Source organism: Melampsora larici-populina (genome assembly GCF_000204055.1).
Source record: "Melampsora larici-populina 98AG31 unplaced genomic scaffold MELLAscaffold_5, whole genome shotgun sequence".
Lineage (NCBI taxonomy): Eukaryota > Fungi > Basidiomycota > Pucciniomycetes > Pucciniales > Melampsoraceae > Melampsora > Melampsora laricis-populina.
Window position 1 is genome coordinate 124,927 of NW_006768769.1, and position 20,101 is coordinate 145,027.

The 20,101-nt window shown below is 43.5% G+C and overlaps 5 protein-coding genes across 5 annotated transcripts; 1 reads left to right on the top strand and 4 right to left on the bottom strand.

Annotated features, from left to right (window-relative positions):
• Positions 1 to 282: 282 nt before the first annotated feature.
• On the top strand, positions 283 to 3,721 carry MELLADRAFT_42088 (uncharacterized protein; the record flags this gene model as incomplete). The annotated part of the gene is made up of 17 exons (XM_007405830.1): positions 283 to 436; positions 667 to 807; positions 885 to 951; positions 1,028 to 1,113; positions 1,207 to 1,363; positions 1,443 to 1,522; positions 1,594 to 1,667; positions 1,763 to 1,841; positions 1,946 to 2,042; positions 2,114 to 2,187; positions 2,261 to 2,351; positions 2,430 to 2,566; positions 2,643 to 2,718; positions 2,784 to 2,845; positions 2,943 to 3,046; positions 3,148 to 3,365; positions 3,433 to 3,721. The coding sequence occupies 15 exons, from the start codon at positions 714 to 716 to the stop codon at positions 3,361 to 3,363; spliced, it is 1,494 nt and encodes a 497-aa protein (XP_007405892.1).
• A 195-nt stretch (positions 3,722 to 3,916) lies between these two features.
• On the bottom strand, positions 3,917 to 7,353 carry MELLADRAFT_33600 (uncharacterized protein; the record flags this gene model as incomplete). Its single annotated transcript, XM_007406248.1, has 12 exons — positions 3,917 to 3,997; positions 4,091 to 4,286; positions 4,360 to 4,638; positions 4,729 to 5,039; positions 5,126 to 5,243; positions 5,322 to 5,648; positions 5,721 to 6,191; positions 6,282 to 6,340; positions 6,413 to 6,533; positions 6,620 to 6,988; positions 7,067 to 7,202; positions 7,269 to 7,353. 12 exons carry the CDS (start codon positions 7,351 to 7,353, stop codon positions 3,917 to 3,919), a joined length of 2,553 nt encoding a protein of 850 aa, XP_007406310.1.
• A 942-nt stretch (positions 7,354 to 8,295) lies between these two features.
• MELLADRAFT_42095 (uncharacterized protein) lies at positions 8,296 to 11,416 on the bottom strand (the record flags this gene model as incomplete). Its single annotated transcript, XM_007406247.1, has 8 exons — positions 8,296 to 9,456; positions 9,898 to 10,004; positions 10,106 to 10,169; positions 10,253 to 10,428; positions 10,535 to 10,664; positions 10,733 to 10,815; positions 10,920 to 11,218; positions 11,326 to 11,416. 7 exons carry the CDS (start codon positions 11,206 to 11,208, stop codon positions 8,845 to 8,847), a joined length of 1,461 nt encoding a protein of 486 aa, XP_007406309.1.
• Positions 11,417 to 12,478: 1,062 nt separating this feature from the next.
• Positions 12,479 to 14,961, bottom strand: MELLADRAFT_33755 (uncharacterized protein; the record flags this gene model as incomplete). Its single annotated transcript, XM_007406246.1, has 12 exons — positions 12,479 to 12,581; positions 12,659 to 12,856; positions 12,928 to 12,993; positions 13,088 to 13,232; positions 13,302 to 13,459; positions 13,552 to 13,685; positions 13,773 to 13,998; positions 14,099 to 14,209; positions 14,295 to 14,314; positions 14,386 to 14,438; positions 14,518 to 14,655; positions 14,805 to 14,961. 12 exons carry the CDS (start codon positions 14,959 to 14,961, stop codon positions 12,479 to 12,481), a joined length of 1,509 nt encoding a protein of 502 aa, XP_007406308.1.
• A 1,385-nt stretch (positions 14,962 to 16,346) lies between these two features.
• MELLADRAFT_33666 (uncharacterized protein) lies at positions 16,347 to 17,469 on the bottom strand (the record flags this gene model as incomplete). Its single annotated transcript, XM_007406245.1, has 7 exons — positions 16,347 to 16,506; positions 16,573 to 16,727; positions 16,796 to 16,872; positions 16,958 to 17,110; positions 17,200 to 17,281; positions 17,340 to 17,358; positions 17,429 to 17,469. 7 exons carry the CDS (start codon positions 17,467 to 17,469, stop codon positions 16,347 to 16,349), a joined length of 687 nt encoding a protein of 228 aa, XP_007406307.1.
• Positions 17,470 to 20,101: the final 2,632 nt, after the last annotated feature.

Below are 20,101 nucleotides of genomic sequence, written 5' to 3' on the forward strand. Positions count from 1 at the left end.
ACAGCTTCCTATCTTGTCAGGGAGACCAGCACACGTGCTCAGATTATGTCCAACAAGGTCCAACAGCCATACGATACGTCTTGATTTTTGATGGTCATGTAGTAATGTGTACATACTCTTCAAAGAATACCAAATGTGAAATTTGCAAACACCGAGCCCGAATGCATAAAATTTCAAACAGCGTTCAAACCGGGGAAATACGGAACAGAAATCACTCAACAAGTTTCCTCCAGCTCACTGGGATTACTGTCTCTCCGGGAGCCTTCCAATGCTGGGGTTTGTCGCAAGTAAAGTGTCTTGATCACGTTTTCCTTGACCTAGCACGAGTCCCTCGTCCTCCTGAGTCGACGTTCCACACTAGACCGATCCAGTCGAGAAAGCACACGAATTACAGACTGTAAAAAGAAATACAAAATTAGTCGCTCGAATCAGGTCAGCTCCTCTACGGGCCGCAGTAGGCTGTCGAGCCAAATTTTGTGATTTGTGAGCGTTGGATTGAGCTGTATGCCCCGCTGTTCATTCATTTCGACTCCTGTTCACAGCAACACCACGCTAAGAATCCTTTAATATTTCATTTCGACCGTGAAGCTGAGTACGTCCTTCGCTGTCCACTCTCATCGACTGCGACTCATTGACTGAGCCTATTTTTGTTCATCTCATCCACAGCCTCCATTTTACTGAGCAACTTGGCATCGCTGCTCCGTCCTTCCAACATGACCGATGAGACCCATGACAGGCAAGGTCAAAACGACATTCCAAAAAAATCGAAATACCAGCCAAAAGGCTTGGCCCTGGTCTTCGCGTGCGGTAAGCCTTTGGAAATCGATTTGTATGTATATAGACGACACACCGAGGGCCCTACTAAACCGACGATGCCCGTACAGGTACGGCTCTGTTCAGTGATGGGTACCAAAATGGTGTCATAGGTACCGTCAATACTTTGATTAAAAGGTGATCACCATTAAGCCATGTCTATCCGAGCTTCCTTGCTGTCTACTGACGCATCGTTTCCTCGAATTGTCATCAGGATCTATGCGGACGATATCGGCGCAGACGAGCTTGCTCGGTACAGTACTACCTTCTCCTCGGTAGGCTTTGCTGGCATAGTACTAGGTTTGACCCAATTTTCAAAACCTTGCTCTCGAGAGAAGCTAGCCAAGAAATTCTAAAAATTGCTCGCTTTCGATTCACGCTCGCCTCACATAGGCATGCTCATCTTCGGCGTGCTCTCGGATCGATGGGGCCGAAAGGGAGGTATGATGACAGCGACTTTGATCGTATTTGTCTTTGCCTGTCTCTCATCAGGGGCATACGGCGCTGGTGGAAGCACAATTAGTATGCTGCAAGCGCTAAGTGCGTACAGGTAAGTCAAGCATAGAATCATAGATCTTTGACCATAATGAAAGATAGTTTTCACTGAAATCGGCCTTCACTCCTTGTAGATTCTTCGGTGGGATTGGAATTGGAGCAGAATATCCCTCTGGCAGTGTTGCTGCGGCTGAGAACACAGAACAAAAAGATGGTATGCGCACGTTTGGTTTCAGCCTGCATGAGTCATCAGATCTGACTTCTTGTTTGTTATCGTACCAACAGTCCCTACCAAAGCACAAAACGCAATATTTGCTTTGGCCACAAATTGTATGATTGATGTGGGATTTGTTGTATCTGTAAGTAGGAGAACAAGCAAACCTGAACATATTCCACGCCACAGAATCTACATTTTGGCTTAATCATGTTTACTTAAACCACCATGCCATAATAGGCCTTTGTTCCTCTTGTGCTACTATGGATATTTGGGGAAGACCATCTGCGTGTCATTTGGAGAATGTCTCTAGGTTTAGGTAAGTCTTTCAATTATCGCGAGGTGTTTCCTCAACCCCTCTCTCGCCTTTATTTTCCGGTCAATATGTAGTGCGAGGCTAATATGTTGGTATGAGGATCCTAGGTGCAATTCCTCCGCTCTTAGTGCTGTTGTGGCGGATGAACATGGCCGAACCAGAAAGCTTTCAAAAATACTCGATGAAGCGGATCCCACTCAAAGCGTGAGTCCACAAAACATTTCAAATCAACAAAATTCACATGTGTCCTCAACTCTGATATCATATTTTCCTAGTTATCCTTGGGCATTACTATTTCGAAATTTCGGTGTTCAGTGGCTTGGGTTATGTCTAGGCTGGTTCATCTATGGTAACTTTCTTTGAAAATTTGTTATAATTTCAGCTCTTCCGCCGTCTTACCTCTCGTATCTCCATTCCGGTAGACTTCATCACATATCCTTTTGGTATATATGGCTCTACTGTTGTGGATACTATCACGGGAAAGCATGCTGCACTTACCACTGTATTGGGATGGTATGTCAATCGATCAGTCTTTCTTACAGAATGAAGATTCTCATTTTCTTAAATCGATTCCTCATTTAAAAAAATTAGGAATGTGGTTATCAATCTATTCAATATCCCAGGAACTCTGATTGGAGCCTTACTTGTCGATAAGCTGAAACCAAAGAATATGATGGTAATCTGTCTTGTTTTACAAGCTACCTTTGGGTTCTTTATGTCTGGATTCTGTGAGCGCTCACCTTTACTCAATTCTGCTCTTGACTAAACACTTATTTTCATTCTATTGTATCATTTTGAATTCAGATCTTTTCTTTATGGAGCATATCGGAGGCTTCGCAGTGATGTATGGACTATTCTTGAGCTTCGGTGAAGCGGGCCCGTGAGCGTCATCTTTTCCAGTATAAATGATGCTGGCACATACTCAAATCCTTGTTTCATCACCAGCGGAAATTGTCTCGGGATGCTTGCCGCCAAATCAAGTCCCTCGTCTATCAGAGGAATTTTCTGTGAGTCATCATGATCCCCAACAGCCTTACCTCATGCGCCCCGAAATAAGGCCGAGAAACTGATCCCACACCCTCACCGCACTCGTTGTTGATGCAGATGGAACAGCTGCCGCAGTTGGTAAGATTGGCGCCTTCGTGGGAACTTGGGCGTTCCCAGCACTTATCAAGGCATTCCCTGCCGGTCCATCCCAAGAAACAGGCGTAAGTCTTTTCTTACCTGCTGTGGTCTTAGCTTCAACATATCTGGCCCCATGATCTTTGAGGTATAATCTCATATAACTTACAATCGTGAACCTTTACAGCCTTTTTGGGTGGGCAGTGGTCTAGCAATTCTATCTGCTATTGTGATCTGGTTTACGGTAGATGAGATAGGACCTAACAAGATGTCTGAGATCGATGCCAAGTTTTATGCGGCTCTTCAAGCCCAAGGTTTCGATATAAATCAGATGGGTATCAAACCTAATGAACTTGAATCTCCGGTTGAAAAACTTGATATACCAATCAAGGAAGATTACTAAAAGTGAGCGTTCCCTTTTTTCTCTCTCTTCAGCAACTTGAACTAATTCATCCTAAGTACCGTTATGTAGATGAATGATGCTTTGTGCCAAGCGCTTGAGCTTCAAATGGCTTTCTAGTCGATGTTCTTGTTTATAAGGTCTTTTTGAAATTAACCTGATACTGGAGTCTTTTCAAGATCAATTTATGTTGTAGTTTATATTAGTAGATAATTTTCAATTCAAAATCAGATACAGGCATCTTTGAACCTCCTCAGATAAAGAGAGCTTAGGAGGCACTAATACTTCAAAAAACTTTGTCATTAAACTTTCATATGATCATTTGAACAATCATTCTTGCATTTTATCTTGAGTCACCCATTGTATTGAAGAAATAGCAAACAATCATTTTTGAGCAATCTCATACAATGCCCCACTTCAAATAATCTCATTCAATGACTCGTAAAACCACTTCAAGTATCCAATAGTGTTACATTTGAGAAGACACTCAGGTAATGATAAAAAATGGCCATCGACGCAAAAAAACAGATCCACCAAGATTTCCATAAATCAATGATCAGAACAAGACCAAATTCCGCTCCAAGTCCCACCCCAATTCTTTCAAATTAGGAGTCACAACTTGATCCAATAGTCCAGGCTAAAAAAACAAAGTGAAAAATCCACAAATGAAAAGTATGGATCAGTTTTTTGCAGCAAATAAAATGGCACGACTAGTGAGTATCCAACATACCGGCCCGCAATAAAACGCCATGGTATCAACATCAGGGGAAGGGAGATGTTGATTAAGGTGGTCTTTCGTCACCCTACCTCTTTCACCTTTCCATTCATCATCAGCATTTGATAACACGTGGAATACTTTCAATCGATCTGGGTGTTTAGTTTCCAACTCATTTAGTTCTTTGTATAACAAGATATCCCCTTGAGTTCTGAACATATGAGGGTGATCAGTACTGAGCTGGATAGGATAGCATTGATATGCGATTGATTTGTTTAGCTTACCTGTTGGCATCGATCAACCACATCTTAGTCTCAGAATCGGTTTCGTCCTCCAGTACTCCACGAATCACTTGAATGATCGGAGTCACCCCAGATCCACCACAAATCAACGCCAAGTTACGAGTATGGCGGGCCGTTCCCTTCCATGAACAAGCTCCATCTTTAAACCAGATGAAAGATCCAAGTGGTCCCTTCATATCTATTTGATCACCAACCTTTACATTAGAAAGTGCAACTGACATCTTTCCTCCTTCAGGGAATTGCTTCGATGGAAGATAAAGTCTGCATATGAAGGTGTAATCAGTTCAGGTATCTTTTGGAGAATCTTCCGCCGATTTGCACTCTAGTTATAAAAATGAAATGCCTTCTCACTTGATCACGAATTCTATCGTGCCTTTTTGGTGTTCCTTACTAATAGGAGTATAAGCACGTTGTATAAATGTACCATCATCCGATGCCACCCGAAGATAAACGTGTTGTCCAGTAGGAAGTCCAAGTGATTGATCTTCAGATTCGAGAGCAAAAGTAAAATGGCTTGTATCTTGACTAATCTTGATCACTTTTGTTAACTTTGAACGTTTCCATTTCTTTTTGTCTAAGAAAACCTCTGAGATGGTAGTCGTTTCATTCGTCTTTTCAGATTTTTCGGAGTCGCCAGCTGTGTTGGCTATAGTGCCGATATGCTATGTGTAAGGATATGGGAAAAAGGAATGAGAATCAAGGGGGTTTTGTGTAGATAACAACGATCGTGGTTTGTGTGGAACTCAACAAATCCAGCCAACTGTTTCTTCGCCGATGCTGAGTGTAATCCCATGAAATCGTCGGTTGCATCTTCCCCAGCGGCAAGTTTGATAGACTCGGCTCCTCCAGGATGCTGACTCAAGAAACTAAGATTTGAAAGACAAAATGAGTTGAGTGTGATACAATGAGGTAGCGAATCATATGATGTGGATGCGCCAACTTACGCAGTGCCATCATACACCTGACCATTTACAATGAACCAAGGTTCAGATGATTCAGCGCCATGAGACTCAAGCTCTGATAGAGTAATCGTTTTCACAACATCATCCTTTGTCATCTTTACTGTTTGCGGCTTGGGAGCAGGCTTCTTAGGTTCAGCTGAAGCACTCGCAGCGTCACCAAAGATTGGTTTAGAGATGTCTTGACCCTCATCTTTCATACGCTGCATCCATCCTCCGGTCTGTACACCAGCAAGAGTAGGATGCTCGAAACGCAACTTCAGCTTGCCATCCACTTCGGTCTTATGGATGGCGACTCGATGCCACCAGTTGCTGAAAAAATAGGAAACGGTAAGTCCAAGGATAATAATTGTGAACACTGTGAAAACAATTCATGAAACTGACTTCATCATTCCAGTGGGGTTCCAGTACATGTCTCTAGGTTGTAACGCGAGCGAAGAATCCATTGCTCTCACCATAAAAACATCCGCATTCGCAAGATCTTTGAGGCTAACCTGAACATTCCAAAAACACCAACAAAAGCATTGATCTCGTTCACAGACATCGAATGTACCCCATAATTTTGGATCTGCTTCTTGATTGATAATCTTTCGAAAAAGATCTTCCGGATAAACAATCGAGGCTAATTTCCATTGAACACCACCATCAAGCGAGTACTCGACCCTGTTCACTCGACGACCGCCACCTGCATAAGCATATCCTCGCAGATTGTACGATGACGGTTCCGAGCCTTGATCTCTATCACTTGTAGAACTTGAGAAATCTTTGTTCATCTCAATGATCTCCTCGTGCTGCGGGTAACACGTGACAGAGTTGACGTTCAGATCATTGATTATATACTTCGGATCGTACCACCTGAAGAACAAAATTCGCATCATGCCCAGGTCAAGATCAACAACTATATCCAAGACATTATGCCAAAGACGAAAACGATTTGAAATTTACCACTGGCTCTCTGTTCGCGCCCTATCAGCTGTCAGCTCCGTTGGTAAGACCTTGTTATCCTGATAGCCGAATGCAACAGCCAAGGGTCAAACAAATGAGAGGATGTCTTCAGAGGGGGTGTCAAGACTGACTCGGAAGTGAAGATGATGTTGAGACTCTTTCTCGGATACTGTGATCTTGGTTAACCACTTCACGCTACGTCCACCAATCTGACCAGGAACCACCAATCTCAATGGGTATCCATGATCCGGTCTGACAAAGATAGGGGATATAAGTCCGATTAGGTATATCGAAGCGGGTGTGCCACAAGAGATTCAATGGTGAAGAGCTCGACTTACTCGAGAGGTAAGCCATTCATGGCCCAAGCTAACATGAGACCTTTTCCTTTATCTTTTGCAGTATTGATAGTCTGACTAGTACCGTACGGTCCATCAGGAAGTACATCGGCTCCTTCAAATACCACATGACGAGCTCCATCACGAATCCCCATGGCACCCACATATTCCAACACCTCTGAAAGGTAAACACCGGTGAAAAGTGCCGTAGAGGTACCAGCGCTACCCCAGCTGAAACCCAGGGATTGGGCCACTGCGTTTTGCTCTTTGCGCCTATTGCCGGCACATACCATGGTTACTGGAAGAGTGACGGTCTGAAAATGACCTCGACGTAAGTCTCCAAGGGTAATGTTCATGGGTCTTTTGACAAGTCTGTTTTTGGAGACGAGCAGTTAGCGTATGTTAGCTTAAAATTGAGATATTGATAGCGGAGCTAGATCAATAACTTACCCGTCTATTTTCACCATCCACTCGTTTGGATCTTTTCCTTTGAATTCAGGTACCGCACCATGATTACGGACGTAGAACAATGAAGACGGTGTAAGGAATCCAGCATCGTATAGATCCGTCAGTGGCGCTTCGCAATCTGTTTTGCATAAGGGTTAAGCTGTACTCTAACTAGGTTGGCCAAGACAGTAAATTTATACTCAACTGAATGGATGTCGTCCTGTGAGACGTATCAATCTCTCGTCTCGTTTGACCCATGCATCAGGAGTTCCTTTATCAGCTGGGTTCATGGACTCAGGTTTGCGCATTAGCTCAGCTGGCAAGGCTGGGTACTCTTCTGGCAAAATTGGCTTTGGAGGTGATGCAAATGATGCGGTAGCTTTGAGATCAATCGAACGGTGACCCTTCGATCTACGAGGTTGGAGGGTTGTATAAACTGACGAAGGTGATGAAGGTGCCATCTTGAAGGACTCTCACTCGAGGATAGTTGATGACTATGTTTTTGGAAGTTGGAGGGTGTGAGTTTGAAAGAGTTTATAGGTAAATTAATCTGGGTTTGCAGTATGCATTTGTGGACGTAGCAGAGCGGTATAAGAGGTCCCAATGTTGGCGGTCAACAAGCGAATTAAATCCATTTCATTTTGTCTCTGACTGAAGCTGAATACTAATTACATGAACCTTCAGTCCGTTTGGCAATTTAGCTTAACTAAGCCCCTCGCGGCCGCGCGAGGGGCTTAGTTAAGCTAATTTGGCAATAGATGTTCCGGCAAATACGTATGTCACTTTGATCCTAGAATGATGATGGTGTCATGACCAATTGGTAAATGATATTTCCCATGCACCTGACGTTCAGTTGAGACAGGTGTATTGCTCTTCCCAGGAACCTTGAAAGTTGAGAAAATGAGGGTTTTTAAAAACATTCAAAGTATCGCCTGATCTGGCCGTGCTTTGATCGAGTGTTGTAGCTTTGCTTGATCGACAAAACCTTCGTGGAATACCAGGTTTCGGAAGGGGATGATTGATACGTGATTGATATGAATCCAGTCGGGAGGTCGGACGGTTCGTCCCCTGTGATGCTAGATATTTGGTAGGTCCAGTGCTGCACCCTGGTGCTTTTAGTCATAGGATTGAAATTGTGAAGATATTGAACAAAAGATTTCTTGTGAGATTGAGCATAAAGTATGCTCTTAAAGGCACTTGATTATTTTTTCGAGACTGACTTTGACCGATTGGGAGCTAGGGGAGGTTTATGGGGAGGTTGAGTGAAATTGGATGTGTTGATGATGGAAGTTCAATGCATTTTGGTTCTTGATAATAAAAGCTAAAAGCAGTCGACCAGAAGCGCATACAAGTGCTTCTCATTTCATGCAGCAGTACAACTTTTACCAGGGCTCCTTGAAATGTGCGCTGAGGAGTCTTGCTAGCGTATCATCTAATCCTCCCGTCTAGGAAAACGTACTTCTCATAATTGGCTGCTTGTCAAACCACTTCCTCTTTCCTTCCTGAATCCTCAACCAACGATAAACCAAAACCTTTGCCATGGTTCATCAAATAAGTGATTTCAGATGAGAATCAGCTCAACTTACTAGGTCGTGATAAGTGTGTTGAAATCTACTTGATTGTCAAGATGAAGATAAGAATTCTATGACTACATCATGAAGATGTGGGACAAGCTCGCGGTTTTTGATAGTGGGTGACGAGTTAGTTTGATTATTTGACCTAAAGGCTCTTGTCTATTTCCCTTGATTGATTCATTATTACAAACAAGACAATCAAGACCGCTACTTTGATTCATTAATAAGAGACCCAATAGTATCACTCAACCTCCCCTGATCCACCAATTTCCCATCAACTAACCCAACATTCTCCAACTCTATTACTTTTCCATTCTTTACATCTCTAATCTCAATCACTTGATTTTTAATCCAACGATTTCCAAGTACAATCAAAATCGGATAACCAACCAAATCAGCATCCATTAATTTCCATCCGATTCTTTGAATTCGATCATCAATCAAAACTTCTCCTTTCAACTCTCCTACTTTTGTTTTTATAGATTCTACTTCACGACCAATGATTTGAGCTACAGATTTGATCAGATCAGATGATCCAGCGTCGTTTTCTTGCATTGGGATTATTATGCAAACCTTGAAAGGAGCAACATTGATCGGCCATCTCAAGCCAGTTTCCGTATGCGAACATTCAGCAATTGCACCCATCAATCGACTGATCCCAATCCCAAAGCAACCCATCTCGAGTGGATTTTCCTTCTGAAGACCGGTTTTGGGATCTGAGATTTTGTAGGTGGCTGAGAGGGAAGAAGAGTATTTGGTACCAAGGTAAAAGGTATGTGCAACTTCAATAGCTTTTGAGGATCCCAGAGGTGAACGACACTTTGGGCAGTGGTCGAGGTGATCTTCTTTGGGAGCTGGTTTTTTGTTGTCATATACATGAGATGATGATAAGACTTGACGCACATCGTGAACTGAATAGGTTGGTAATCGAGACCAGATAGAAAGTGGTGAGCGTTCCGATGGGGTATAGTCGACAGACTCGGGTATGCTAGAAGATGTTGGCAAAGAGGTGAGATGGATGAATTGATCTTCAATTTTTCGATAAAGTTCCTCAATTTCAAACGTCATGCAACTTTCGTCAATCAAAACGTCCAATTTTTCAAAACGCTCGTCTAATCCTGCCAACTCGGTGGCATTATTTATTTTCATTTCAAGAAGATCGGGATGGATTTTTCCAAGTTTTAAAGGGTTGATTGGTCGATTTGCTGGTAGGACAACAGCCAGTAAAGTCGTATTAAGGGAAGTCTGAAAGAATTCGACTCGTAATGCATTGACATCGGACAAAGGCGGGACCAGAACGCTCTTTGCCAATTCAACATTTGCAATGTAATCACATTTCGTGCACTTAATCACTGTATCTTCTCCTGCTAGATCAGGTATAAGGTTTGGTACGAGTTTTTCAAGGTCAGCACGTGTAAATCATCAATATTGAAGATAGTGCATATGGGTTCTCTAATGTGTGACGTACAGGGTGACTCAAATTGATATTCATGTGACTGCGAGCCACCGATTGCTCCGCTATCCGCTTCAGCCTTTCAAAATAGCAAGTGACAATGAACTGTCAATAAGTGCGATCATCAAGTTGCGCACGATCATCGAGGTATATATGACAGACCACCACAAATGGAATCCCAATTCTTTTTAGGATCTTTTCATAAGCTCCTTGGACTGCTGAGTATGTCTCGAGTGCCTTTGTCCGGTCGAGATCGAATGTATAGAGATCTTTCATGATGAATTCTCTGGATCTTAGTAATCCAGCTCGGGGTCGTAGTTCATCACGATATTTCCGTCCTAATTATTGATTGAATTGATAAAATCAGTAAAATTCAGTCTGATGCTGCATAGGTGTTGAGCTGGCCACCAAACACCTTCAGAAGTGATGACATGTAGAGCGAACCTATATGAAAGAGGCGCACTGGAAGTTGTTTACTGGAATTCACATCAAGCTTAACCAGTTGAGTAATCTCTTCTTCGTGAGTCGGTGCTAATAAAAGATGAGCATCTTTTCGATCCGAGAGTCGAAAGAGCTGGGCGAACGGCAAGTAAGATTCTGATGCTTCCACTAGTCTTACAAAGCTGCGATCAAGATGCAAACCTCTTTGCCTGCTGTGTTCCATCGACCTGAAGCTTTCCAGAGTGACGAGGTTTGAAGATGTGATAAAGATACTTCACTAGCACCTAAAGAAATCGTCCCCCAAAAGACACTCTCGATTCATTAGAAAACGGGGAACTTCGAAGCAGCGTGTCGATCGCCAATGTTTCTCGTAAGGTTCTTGATTTACCTATTCTTTCCATTTCTTCACGTACGATGTCTTCGACTTTCTTGAGCACCCTGATAGCATTTGGTAAAAAGTTCCATATTCCAGTCGAACTTTGTCTCAGAAAGCCAGCTCGAAGAAGCAAATGATGACCAGGCGAAGAGATGGAGGTATCTGATTGAGCTTGTGTCTTGATTGTAGGTGAATAGCGATTAGATTGAAGGACGGGCTCTGAGGAACTTGATGATATTGAGAAATGAGATCGAATGAGTTTAGTGTTGAATTGGTGAGATGACAAAAATTTGTTCATCATCACCTTCGATCTGAATTGGGCGATTGAAAAAAAATGTATCAGTTTAAGAAACAGACACTACCCCAGCCATAGGAGCATCCACAAGGGTCCTCGTGTTAAGCTTAATCGTGAACTGACCTGAACCGAACCCTTCAGCGAGCCAAGCTACAGTGAACTATAACAACTCGATGTTGATAAGCTTGACCGCTTGTCCATACGAACTTCAAGCAAATCAAGAGGGGATGTGAAGCAAGGTCAAATCTTTTGAGGGTCACAAATCAATTTCGGTGATAACCGTCAAAGTTCGGGAATTCTCACTCTGCAATTCTACCCAGTCACGTGACTCATTTCTTCGCTTTCTCTATCATTCTCCATCACTTCTTCCAAAGTTTAAGATGCCCCATTGTCACCATCCACTAGTCTGCAGAAGCAACTGTAAGGATCCGACCAATCACTTGTACTTGGACCACCAGTCTTCAATAAACCAGTGTGCACTGGTGGTCAAGTTCTCCCAAAATCATCATGGAGTACACTGAAAAGGATTATTATGATGATGTCAACACAAGATTTCTCTCTGCATTCCTCCTCTGCCCTTCATAGCACCACTTTTCCATGGCTCAATATTTTATTGCGAGCTCCTGCAGCTTGATTTGGAAGCCTGAGCCACCTCTAACGCCTGAACTGTGTTTCTGACGTTTGAAATGACCCCGCAGATCACATGCCCAATAGAAACATCCTGATAATCTTCACCTTTTCCTCCAATTTTGGGATCTATCATTTATTTTGACTGGATGTGATGAAACTGCCAACAGAGTGGCCCTTCAGCCTAGATTTCAAGGAGTCCTCAAGTTTTTAAAAAGAAGAAATCTCACATCCCATGCACTCATGCTGAGGGCTGCTATCTGAGTATGTCTTGGAGGTTAGCCCTTGTCAACCTTGGGGTGGTGTGAGAAGCTGGAAGCTTTGCAACCCCATGAAAGCCTTTTTGAACTTTGATAAATATTCGCCCCTGAAAGGCAACCAAAGGAAGAGGTTGTGAGCTTCCTTATCACCAACATATATTTAACAATTGATTTCATATCTGGCTTGAGCTACAAAATTGATACAACTTGATTGGTCATGAATATCATACCATTTCTTCAGAGACAAGCACACAAATTCCGACATAAAGCGCATAGTATAATGTACTGTTCACTTTGACCTACAGCTCACTTTGAACATCCGAGTACACACATGTGGGGATTGTGCCGTCCATAAACTATGCAGAGAGACAGGATACACTGATATGTCTTCACAGGTCCTTCAAAACTTTCTCTGCTGTCTCCAATACGATATCTGCATGCGGCTTTTCGAACACTAGCATAGGTCTCAATCTCACTGTTTTGTCTCCACAACTAAAGCAATTTATCAAAGACAGAGAAATTCGGATGTTAATATTTCACATTTCTATCTAACCAGAAGAGACACTTACCCTCCCATATTGACCCCTGCCAATTTCATCTTATTCACAAAGTCATCCCTCATTTTAGGAGTTGCGCTATCGAATGCTAAGAATGTACCCGAATCCTTTCCTCTCAAGTTCACAATCTTGTTTTGACCAACCGATTTCGAAAGCGTCTCAAGCCCTCCATAGAGATAAGCTCCCACGTCTTTCACATGGTGTAACAAGCTGTTCAAGAGGTGTGAATGTTTTGAGGTCAAAAACTGATCTTGGATGCTTGTATGATTGGATTTGCTCACTTTTCACGTTCAATCACGTCAATGATAGTGCGTGCTTTCAGGATTTCAGTTGGGGCACCCATCCAGCTGTGTTGTAGCAGTGAGCCAGTTAAAGAAATGTATTGATAAATTGAATCAAATTCAATTGTTGCTAATATGCCAGTCATAAGGAATGACGTACGTGTTGTAGTTACGATAAGGCTGGGACGGACGGGTTTCCATAGTGTGATAAAATCCAGCGGCTTGCATCTTTTTCGAAAATGTGACAAAGTCCGGAGGCGTTTCCAGGTTCCAAGCTTCGTGTGCCCAGAAATGACCGGTGGCACCTGATCATCAAGCCAAAGTGTGGTAAATTTTTGGCAACTTTTTGATGAAGTTTGGTAAAAGATACTCACCAACACCTGTTTGAACCTCGTCCACGATCAGGTATACGTCATGCTTCAGGGTAAGGGCGCGTAAAGCGCGGAAGAAAGCTGGACTGGCATGGTAATCACCGCCCTCAGATTGAATTGGCTCAACGATCAATGCAGCGACAGAGCGACCCTTCTTCTTCCTTATAAGACATGATCAAGCACACGATGCAAAGCGTTAATGGATTTACACTGATCAAATGCTTAGAACGCGGACTAGCATCAGAGCACATACCATTCAAGTATGGTCTCTTCGACCCCTTGTAGAGACGCAGCTTCGATTTTTTTGTTTTCGGCTTCAAACTCTGCCAGTGGGTAACGGAGTTGTGGGAACTCGACGGCTGGCCAATCAAAGGCTGGTACATCGACCTACAACCACACAAGTGTGCAAAACAGGGTACATCGATTGATCAGCCTAATAACATTTCGGAAAATTTGATGAGCGATATCACACACTTTGTGAATTGCTTTGCTCCGAGTCAAACTCAACGATCCAAACAACCTGCCATGAAAGCCACTCCTAAAGCTCATCGCTACCAGATCAGGTGATCCTGGCGTGTGATTGTTCATACAAGATTTGAGCTCCTCAGACGTGAACTCGGCGAGCTGACTTCCTCTTTCACGTTGTCGGTAAGCAAAGAATGCGGCTTTCAAGGCGCCTTCATTTGCACAAGACCCACACCTGCGTCAAAATTGATTCCAGCCAATCAGGATCATCTTAAGAAATTTAGTACTTGGAAGCAGAAAAATGAGAGAGTCTGGATATTGTGATGATGACAAACATCATTGTAAATAGTTGATCGAGTCCTGGGGGTGCTACTTTGAGCAAGCCATTTGAAATTATGTCGTTCCAATTTGATGGTGGAAATCCACCAAGCGCTGGTCGATTCATTCTGATAATGTAAAGAATTGTTGGTATATTATTAAGCAGATTTTTCCGAGTTCCATGACACCAAATTTGTCATGAGAAGTGCTTACGCCAATTGTACAAATTCATCCTGTATTTAGTGCAAGAGAAAATAAGCTGTTGATATGTTTCAATATGAGGGATAATCAAGTAATCACGGACTGATCTTGCCAAAGCTAGTAGCTCAGGATGATTGTACCCGATTGCGATGGATGCTATGCAAAAATAAAGGCCAGAGGTGCATTCCGAGTTCAACGTCCTTCCTCAACAGAAGAAGTAGCACCAAAGGCAAACCAATCTGAGCAAAGACGTCCAAGAACTTGTTGCCATCTGCATCTTGTAGATAATTCCCTATGCTATTGGAGTAATCTAGTCGATCAATCATAAGGTACGAGTCAGTCAAGGCAGCCAAGGAGGTTGCGAGCACAACAGCTTACCTGCAACGAGTTGCTGTGCGCGAACTATCCCAAAGTCATGCACACCGTGAGCAAGATGTGACAAATGACAAGCCTAGATCGATTGAATGATGACCCATGGCATACCATCTTGCCATACACTCATCTTCCCAGACAAATCCTGACTCTTTGCACCCGGAAGCTGATCGTACTTCATGATAGGCTTTGAGGGTTCATCAGGAAAGAATCTCACTTTCGCTTCCGTCGCATAACCGCGCGAGAGACTCGAAAATGGAGTCCCGATAGCACGGATTGATCGAGATTGGCGAAGAAGGATAGACATCACCACTGGGTTGGATTAAGGATCACTATCGCGATATTTCGGTTTCATGCCAAGGTGTAAATACTCACTTCTTGTTCGTATCTGCTTTTATTGTACTCGTTGGAATCTGGATACAATTTAGAACAAGTTGAACCAATCAGCTGCTAACAAATTCGGAAGTCCCATTGTGGTAAAGTCAAGTCGCACATAACCCATACCCAAAAGATTCCCCGCAAAAGTATGGTTTTTGATCAACTTGAACAATACACGTGAAAGCAATTTGGAGGCGAGCTCACTCAGTCTTCAAGAGGCGAGAGTTTTTCCCTCAACAGGCGACTGAAGTTTGGGCTTTTTGATGAAGTTTCTACTTTCCGTATTTTTTGAAAACTCAAGTATCAGCATGTCATGGCTCCGCTCGGCTGGCTTGGAAATACATAACCCTTATTTACTTCGAGTGGTTCCCCACACCTGGATATTGAATTTTCATTTGGGTCTAAACATCTCTGCAATAAAGGTCTATCCAGAGCGTGGATCTGTATTACAAAAATCTGCCAATGGAGCAAGAGTGGTGTTGGTCTTTTCCGACATAGGTTGCCTGCAATCGATATAGAATCTGTGTAAAAAGCTGATCAAGAGTTATGAAGATAACAAATGAGACTTCAGAAACTTGCTGAGCCTACTTCAAAAGCTATATGTTTTATGTGTTGGAATTGCAGGGTTCAGCCAGACCGGCTATATCATGCTACTTTACGTATAGTTCTACATACGAGAACTGCTTGGTTCTAGCTTCCCATGGCAGATCTATGCAGATTCTGGCTCTGGAGGGGAGCTTTCAGTTTGGTTGGTCGTTTAGTTATAGCATGGTTCGGAGTTCAACCCAGGCCCTTAGTGTCCGTGAGATGGAGAGTACAGTCCCTGACCTACTTGCAAGTGACCAATTTGTAAGTAATTCAAAAGACTTCCCAAATGTGCATCTGGGTCATATATCAGCCTACTCAGGATATTGAATGAGCGTGCTCAATTGATGTAAGGTTGATGAAAGGGAGGACTCTGGGGATGAGATTCCACGAGTCAACCCTCAAAAGATTCACAGTTCTGTATCAACCAATGTGAGACATTTTGACGATGCTTGATGCGTATGTCCTAGTGTGAGCGCTCACAGGAAGGGCCAGAAATTACTGGTCTAAGTGAATGAACTCGTCCATAAAGAACAAGTCCCTATGGTTTGACAGAAATTGGGACTTAAAGTATTGGAGTCAGCCACAAATTTACATGGAGGAGTATTCGATTCACAGACGCAAACTTCAGAAATAAATGACAGATAAAGTCGTTGACAGTATTGAAGGTGGTGCTCGTCGCAGACGCAGTTTTGATTCGATTTATGAATGGTAGCCGGCCTCCCTCCACTAAGCGTCATGCCCACTGATGTTGAGTCCACCCAACACTGTTCTGTCAAGCCCATGATAGTATTGACCAACAGTCACCGAGCCAGTGTCGACAACAAAAAGACCACCCATAGGCAAAGGCAAGCCAAGCCATCGCGCAACGAAACATCGTGAGAAGTGTCTGTACCGAAATTGGCTCTGATCAGCAAACTCGGTGGGTCAATTCGAAGTAAATCGAATCTTTTACCCATGTGTGACCAGCAAAACATCACCCCCCACATCGTCTTCTTTTCGACACGGGTCTTCCATCCATGCCCGATGGAGAGACTTGATCTGGTCCACCACTCGATCGGCTCTGATTACGAGCTCTTCGGGACTTTCGCCTCCCTCACATCCGTCCACCTAACCTCCCTTACGAGTTTCAGCAAGCCTGATGTGACCATTTGGAGGACTGGCGCAGGTGAGCTTACCCAAATGTCCCAGCCGTCTTTTCCACTGTCGAGACCTTTTTCCTTACGGATCTCCACAACTTGGTGTTTCCAGAGTCCTAACGCGCATCATCATAAAAGGTTGAGGCCTGCATATCGGCAAACATATACGATATCGAAAGAGGAAGATCAGGTAAAGAATACCTTCGTAATCCCCATAAGTCCATTCACGAATATCTTCCTTGACCTCAGTATTCGGTCGGGAATCCTGAGATGGAAACAAGAGTTCAAACGTGCGCTGCGCTCGTAACCGTGGTGAGACAAACGCAATGGAAATCGTTGCAGGGTCCAAAATTTCTGTTTGAGAAAATTTGCATCCCGTTGGATCAGTGTTTGTCAAACTCAAGATCATTTGCTACCGAAAAGGATAGAAACCTCTGCTCAACTGCCAGGACCGACGAGTCTGGGGGATGAATTAGAGACTATCAATTCTCCTCCTGGAGTAAGTGGTAGTTCAGTAGTACCGGTCTGAAGGCAATGGTTAGCTTCAGTCAGGTGAATCAGAACAGGTAAACCAAGGACAAACATGGCGGCCATTTAGGCTCCTAACATACCCGAACGAGTTATTTGAACATCAGTTACGGATATTGAAGTCGTGTGACCAAGAGACCTTACCATTCTGTTGGCCCATGCCTGACACAATAGACCTTTGGCATGCGTTTGGGGCGCGGCATGATTGTGACGTCAAAAGATGGGGGTGATCGGAACAGTTGCGGAGGATATGTAAATAGAAATTGCTCAGACTTCACAAAGTCCCTCGCCTGGCCAAAGGCCCGAGGCTTGAGCAAGGGCCTCGGGCCTCGGGCGAGGCGAAGGGCTTTCTTAAGTTTGGGCAGGTGCCAGGAGGCTCTGATCGATAGCTAGAGTGAGCCTACATGGGAGCGTTACAAATTCACAGAAAGCCGCGCAGGGCGAGTCAGCATGGCGATCCAGAAAGCCGACGCCTTGCTACTTTGACCTTTGACGCAATGGCGGTCAATATTATCCTATATAAAGTGTCTTTCATTCGACCCCAAATATTGTTTATCATCCTATCACAACTAACCTCATTTGACCTTGATTTATATTTTAGTCGTATATATAGGGGGCTACTAAAAAGCGCCCGCAAATGAAACCTGAGACCGCCCGCTTTTAGAATCCGGTGGTTACTAAGATTGTTGGACTGAACTGTGGTTCAGTCCCGAGGTCCTGATCTGTGTGATCGTTGGAATCCAATCAAACAGAACCGGGCGGTCTTGAAAGTTATCGAGAAGCCCTCAAAACCTCCCGCTACACACATCTCATCCACCATATTGATCGTTAACTTCAACTGGATTGTTAAGCTCTGCTCAAAAGACACTCAAGGCTCTGAGCTGTTGTGACCATTCAAACAGTTTAATGGGGTTTGATCCCTCACTTGGTCTGGTCAAAGTTTCAAGACTTGCCAAATGAAGAGACTGGCAGACATACGGGCAATTCTAGCTTCATCGAGTCGGAATCTAGGAGGAGGGTGTAAAAGCCTTTTGGTTTGTACTCAGGATACCTTCCTAACATCAGCCCCACCAGCGAGCCCTATAATCAACGGGATCCTTAGAGTCACCTGCAGCATGCAGTAGATCTTTGCGAGAAGCTCGGCAACTCGGGTGGCAACTTGCTATCCAGTTTGTGAGATGTGTGTACCGGGAGGTTTTGAGGGCTTCTCGATAACTTTCAAGACCGCCCGGTTCTGTTTGATTGGATTCCAACGATCACACAGATCAGGACCTCGGGACTGAACCACAGTTCAGTCCAACAATCTTAGTAACCACCGGATTCTAAAAGCGGGCGGTCTCAGGTTTTATTTGCGGGCGCTTTTTAGTAGCCCCCTATATATATCGTATATATATACATTTTGATTCGATATCATCACATTTATGGTTCTCAAACCTATGCAAAAATTTGTGCAAGTTTCGAGCAACTTCTGTGCAAGACATGAATAGAACTTGCACGGAACTTGCACGGAACTTGCACGTCGGTCTCGCACGGTTTTTGTACCAGTTGGAACAAAATAGCTGGGGTCGTCAAAAAATTTAATGCGCAAGATTGGTGCAAGAAATCTTGCACGGATCTTGCACGTCGGTCTTGCACATTTCTTGCACAGGTTTGAGAACCATAATTGTATTAAAAATATTTCTCTTCGTCAACAGCTTTTCTTCAACTTTTTCCGTCTCAAAATCAGATTGCAAACTCAGCTTATCTCTTTGTCTAAAAGTATTTCAACTATCAAGATGATGACCCATATGTCACCTCGTTTCATCACCCTCACTCTCATCATAACTATGTTGCTCGGAGCCTATAATGGAATTCCATTGGAAAACACATCACAACACAGCGAGCCCAGAGAAGGGATCTCTTCAAGTTCCAGATACTCCGATATGCCTATTCCAGCTTTCACTCCGGTAAGTTAACTGTGTCTCTCGAAGCTCAAATATGACAGAATTGTTTACTCACGAGATCTTTGACTACAATCGAATAGCTCCGAGCTCACAAACCTGTACAGAGTGAATTTGAGCGTCGAATGATGCCAACTGCCGGACAACCGAAGAAGCCCGGCGGAGGATCACTAAAAGATCTACTGAGTATGATGGGCGGTCCCGGCGGAGGTGGACTTGGTGGACAGTGATTTGGAGAAAAGCCTGGTGAATGATTGAAATCTTGATCAATTCATAGGGGTGAGAGTTCCTTTAGATAGCTACCAATTGTAAATAAATGTAAATAACAAGCGATAAACAAGAACCTTCATCACCCTCACTCAGTACACAGCTTGTACAAACCTTCATATTTTCAAAATAGGATATATAATCAATTGAACTATTCCACAAAAAACCATTGGAAATCTCAAGTGAAGCCTCTGTCAAGGTGCACTAGCAAAAATATATGTGCCAATGGCGCATCACAATTCCACTCTGTTTTGCAACATGACCACTGAAATAATGCAGCTTGCCCGGTTCAAAATCGGAAGTCAGACGTGCAGGACGTGTCGGATTACATCCTAAACTTACCATTACCAAAATCTTGCCTTCATGTCTTTACAAATCAAGTGCCGTGCTTCCTGGATTTGGCTTCAAGGGCGTGAATCGGCTTCTAGAAGATTACAATCTTGAAGTTTGATGTGATAGCTTCTTTTGTTGTAAAAGAGAATCCCGGAAGTGATGAGATCCCAAGTGCCAGCTGACATCGCCTGTCATGGCTGTCAAAGATAAAAAGAAGTTTGATTAGAATAGAAGTAATCGTGTTGCTTATGGAAGTTGTGTGCTTAGACTCTTGGTA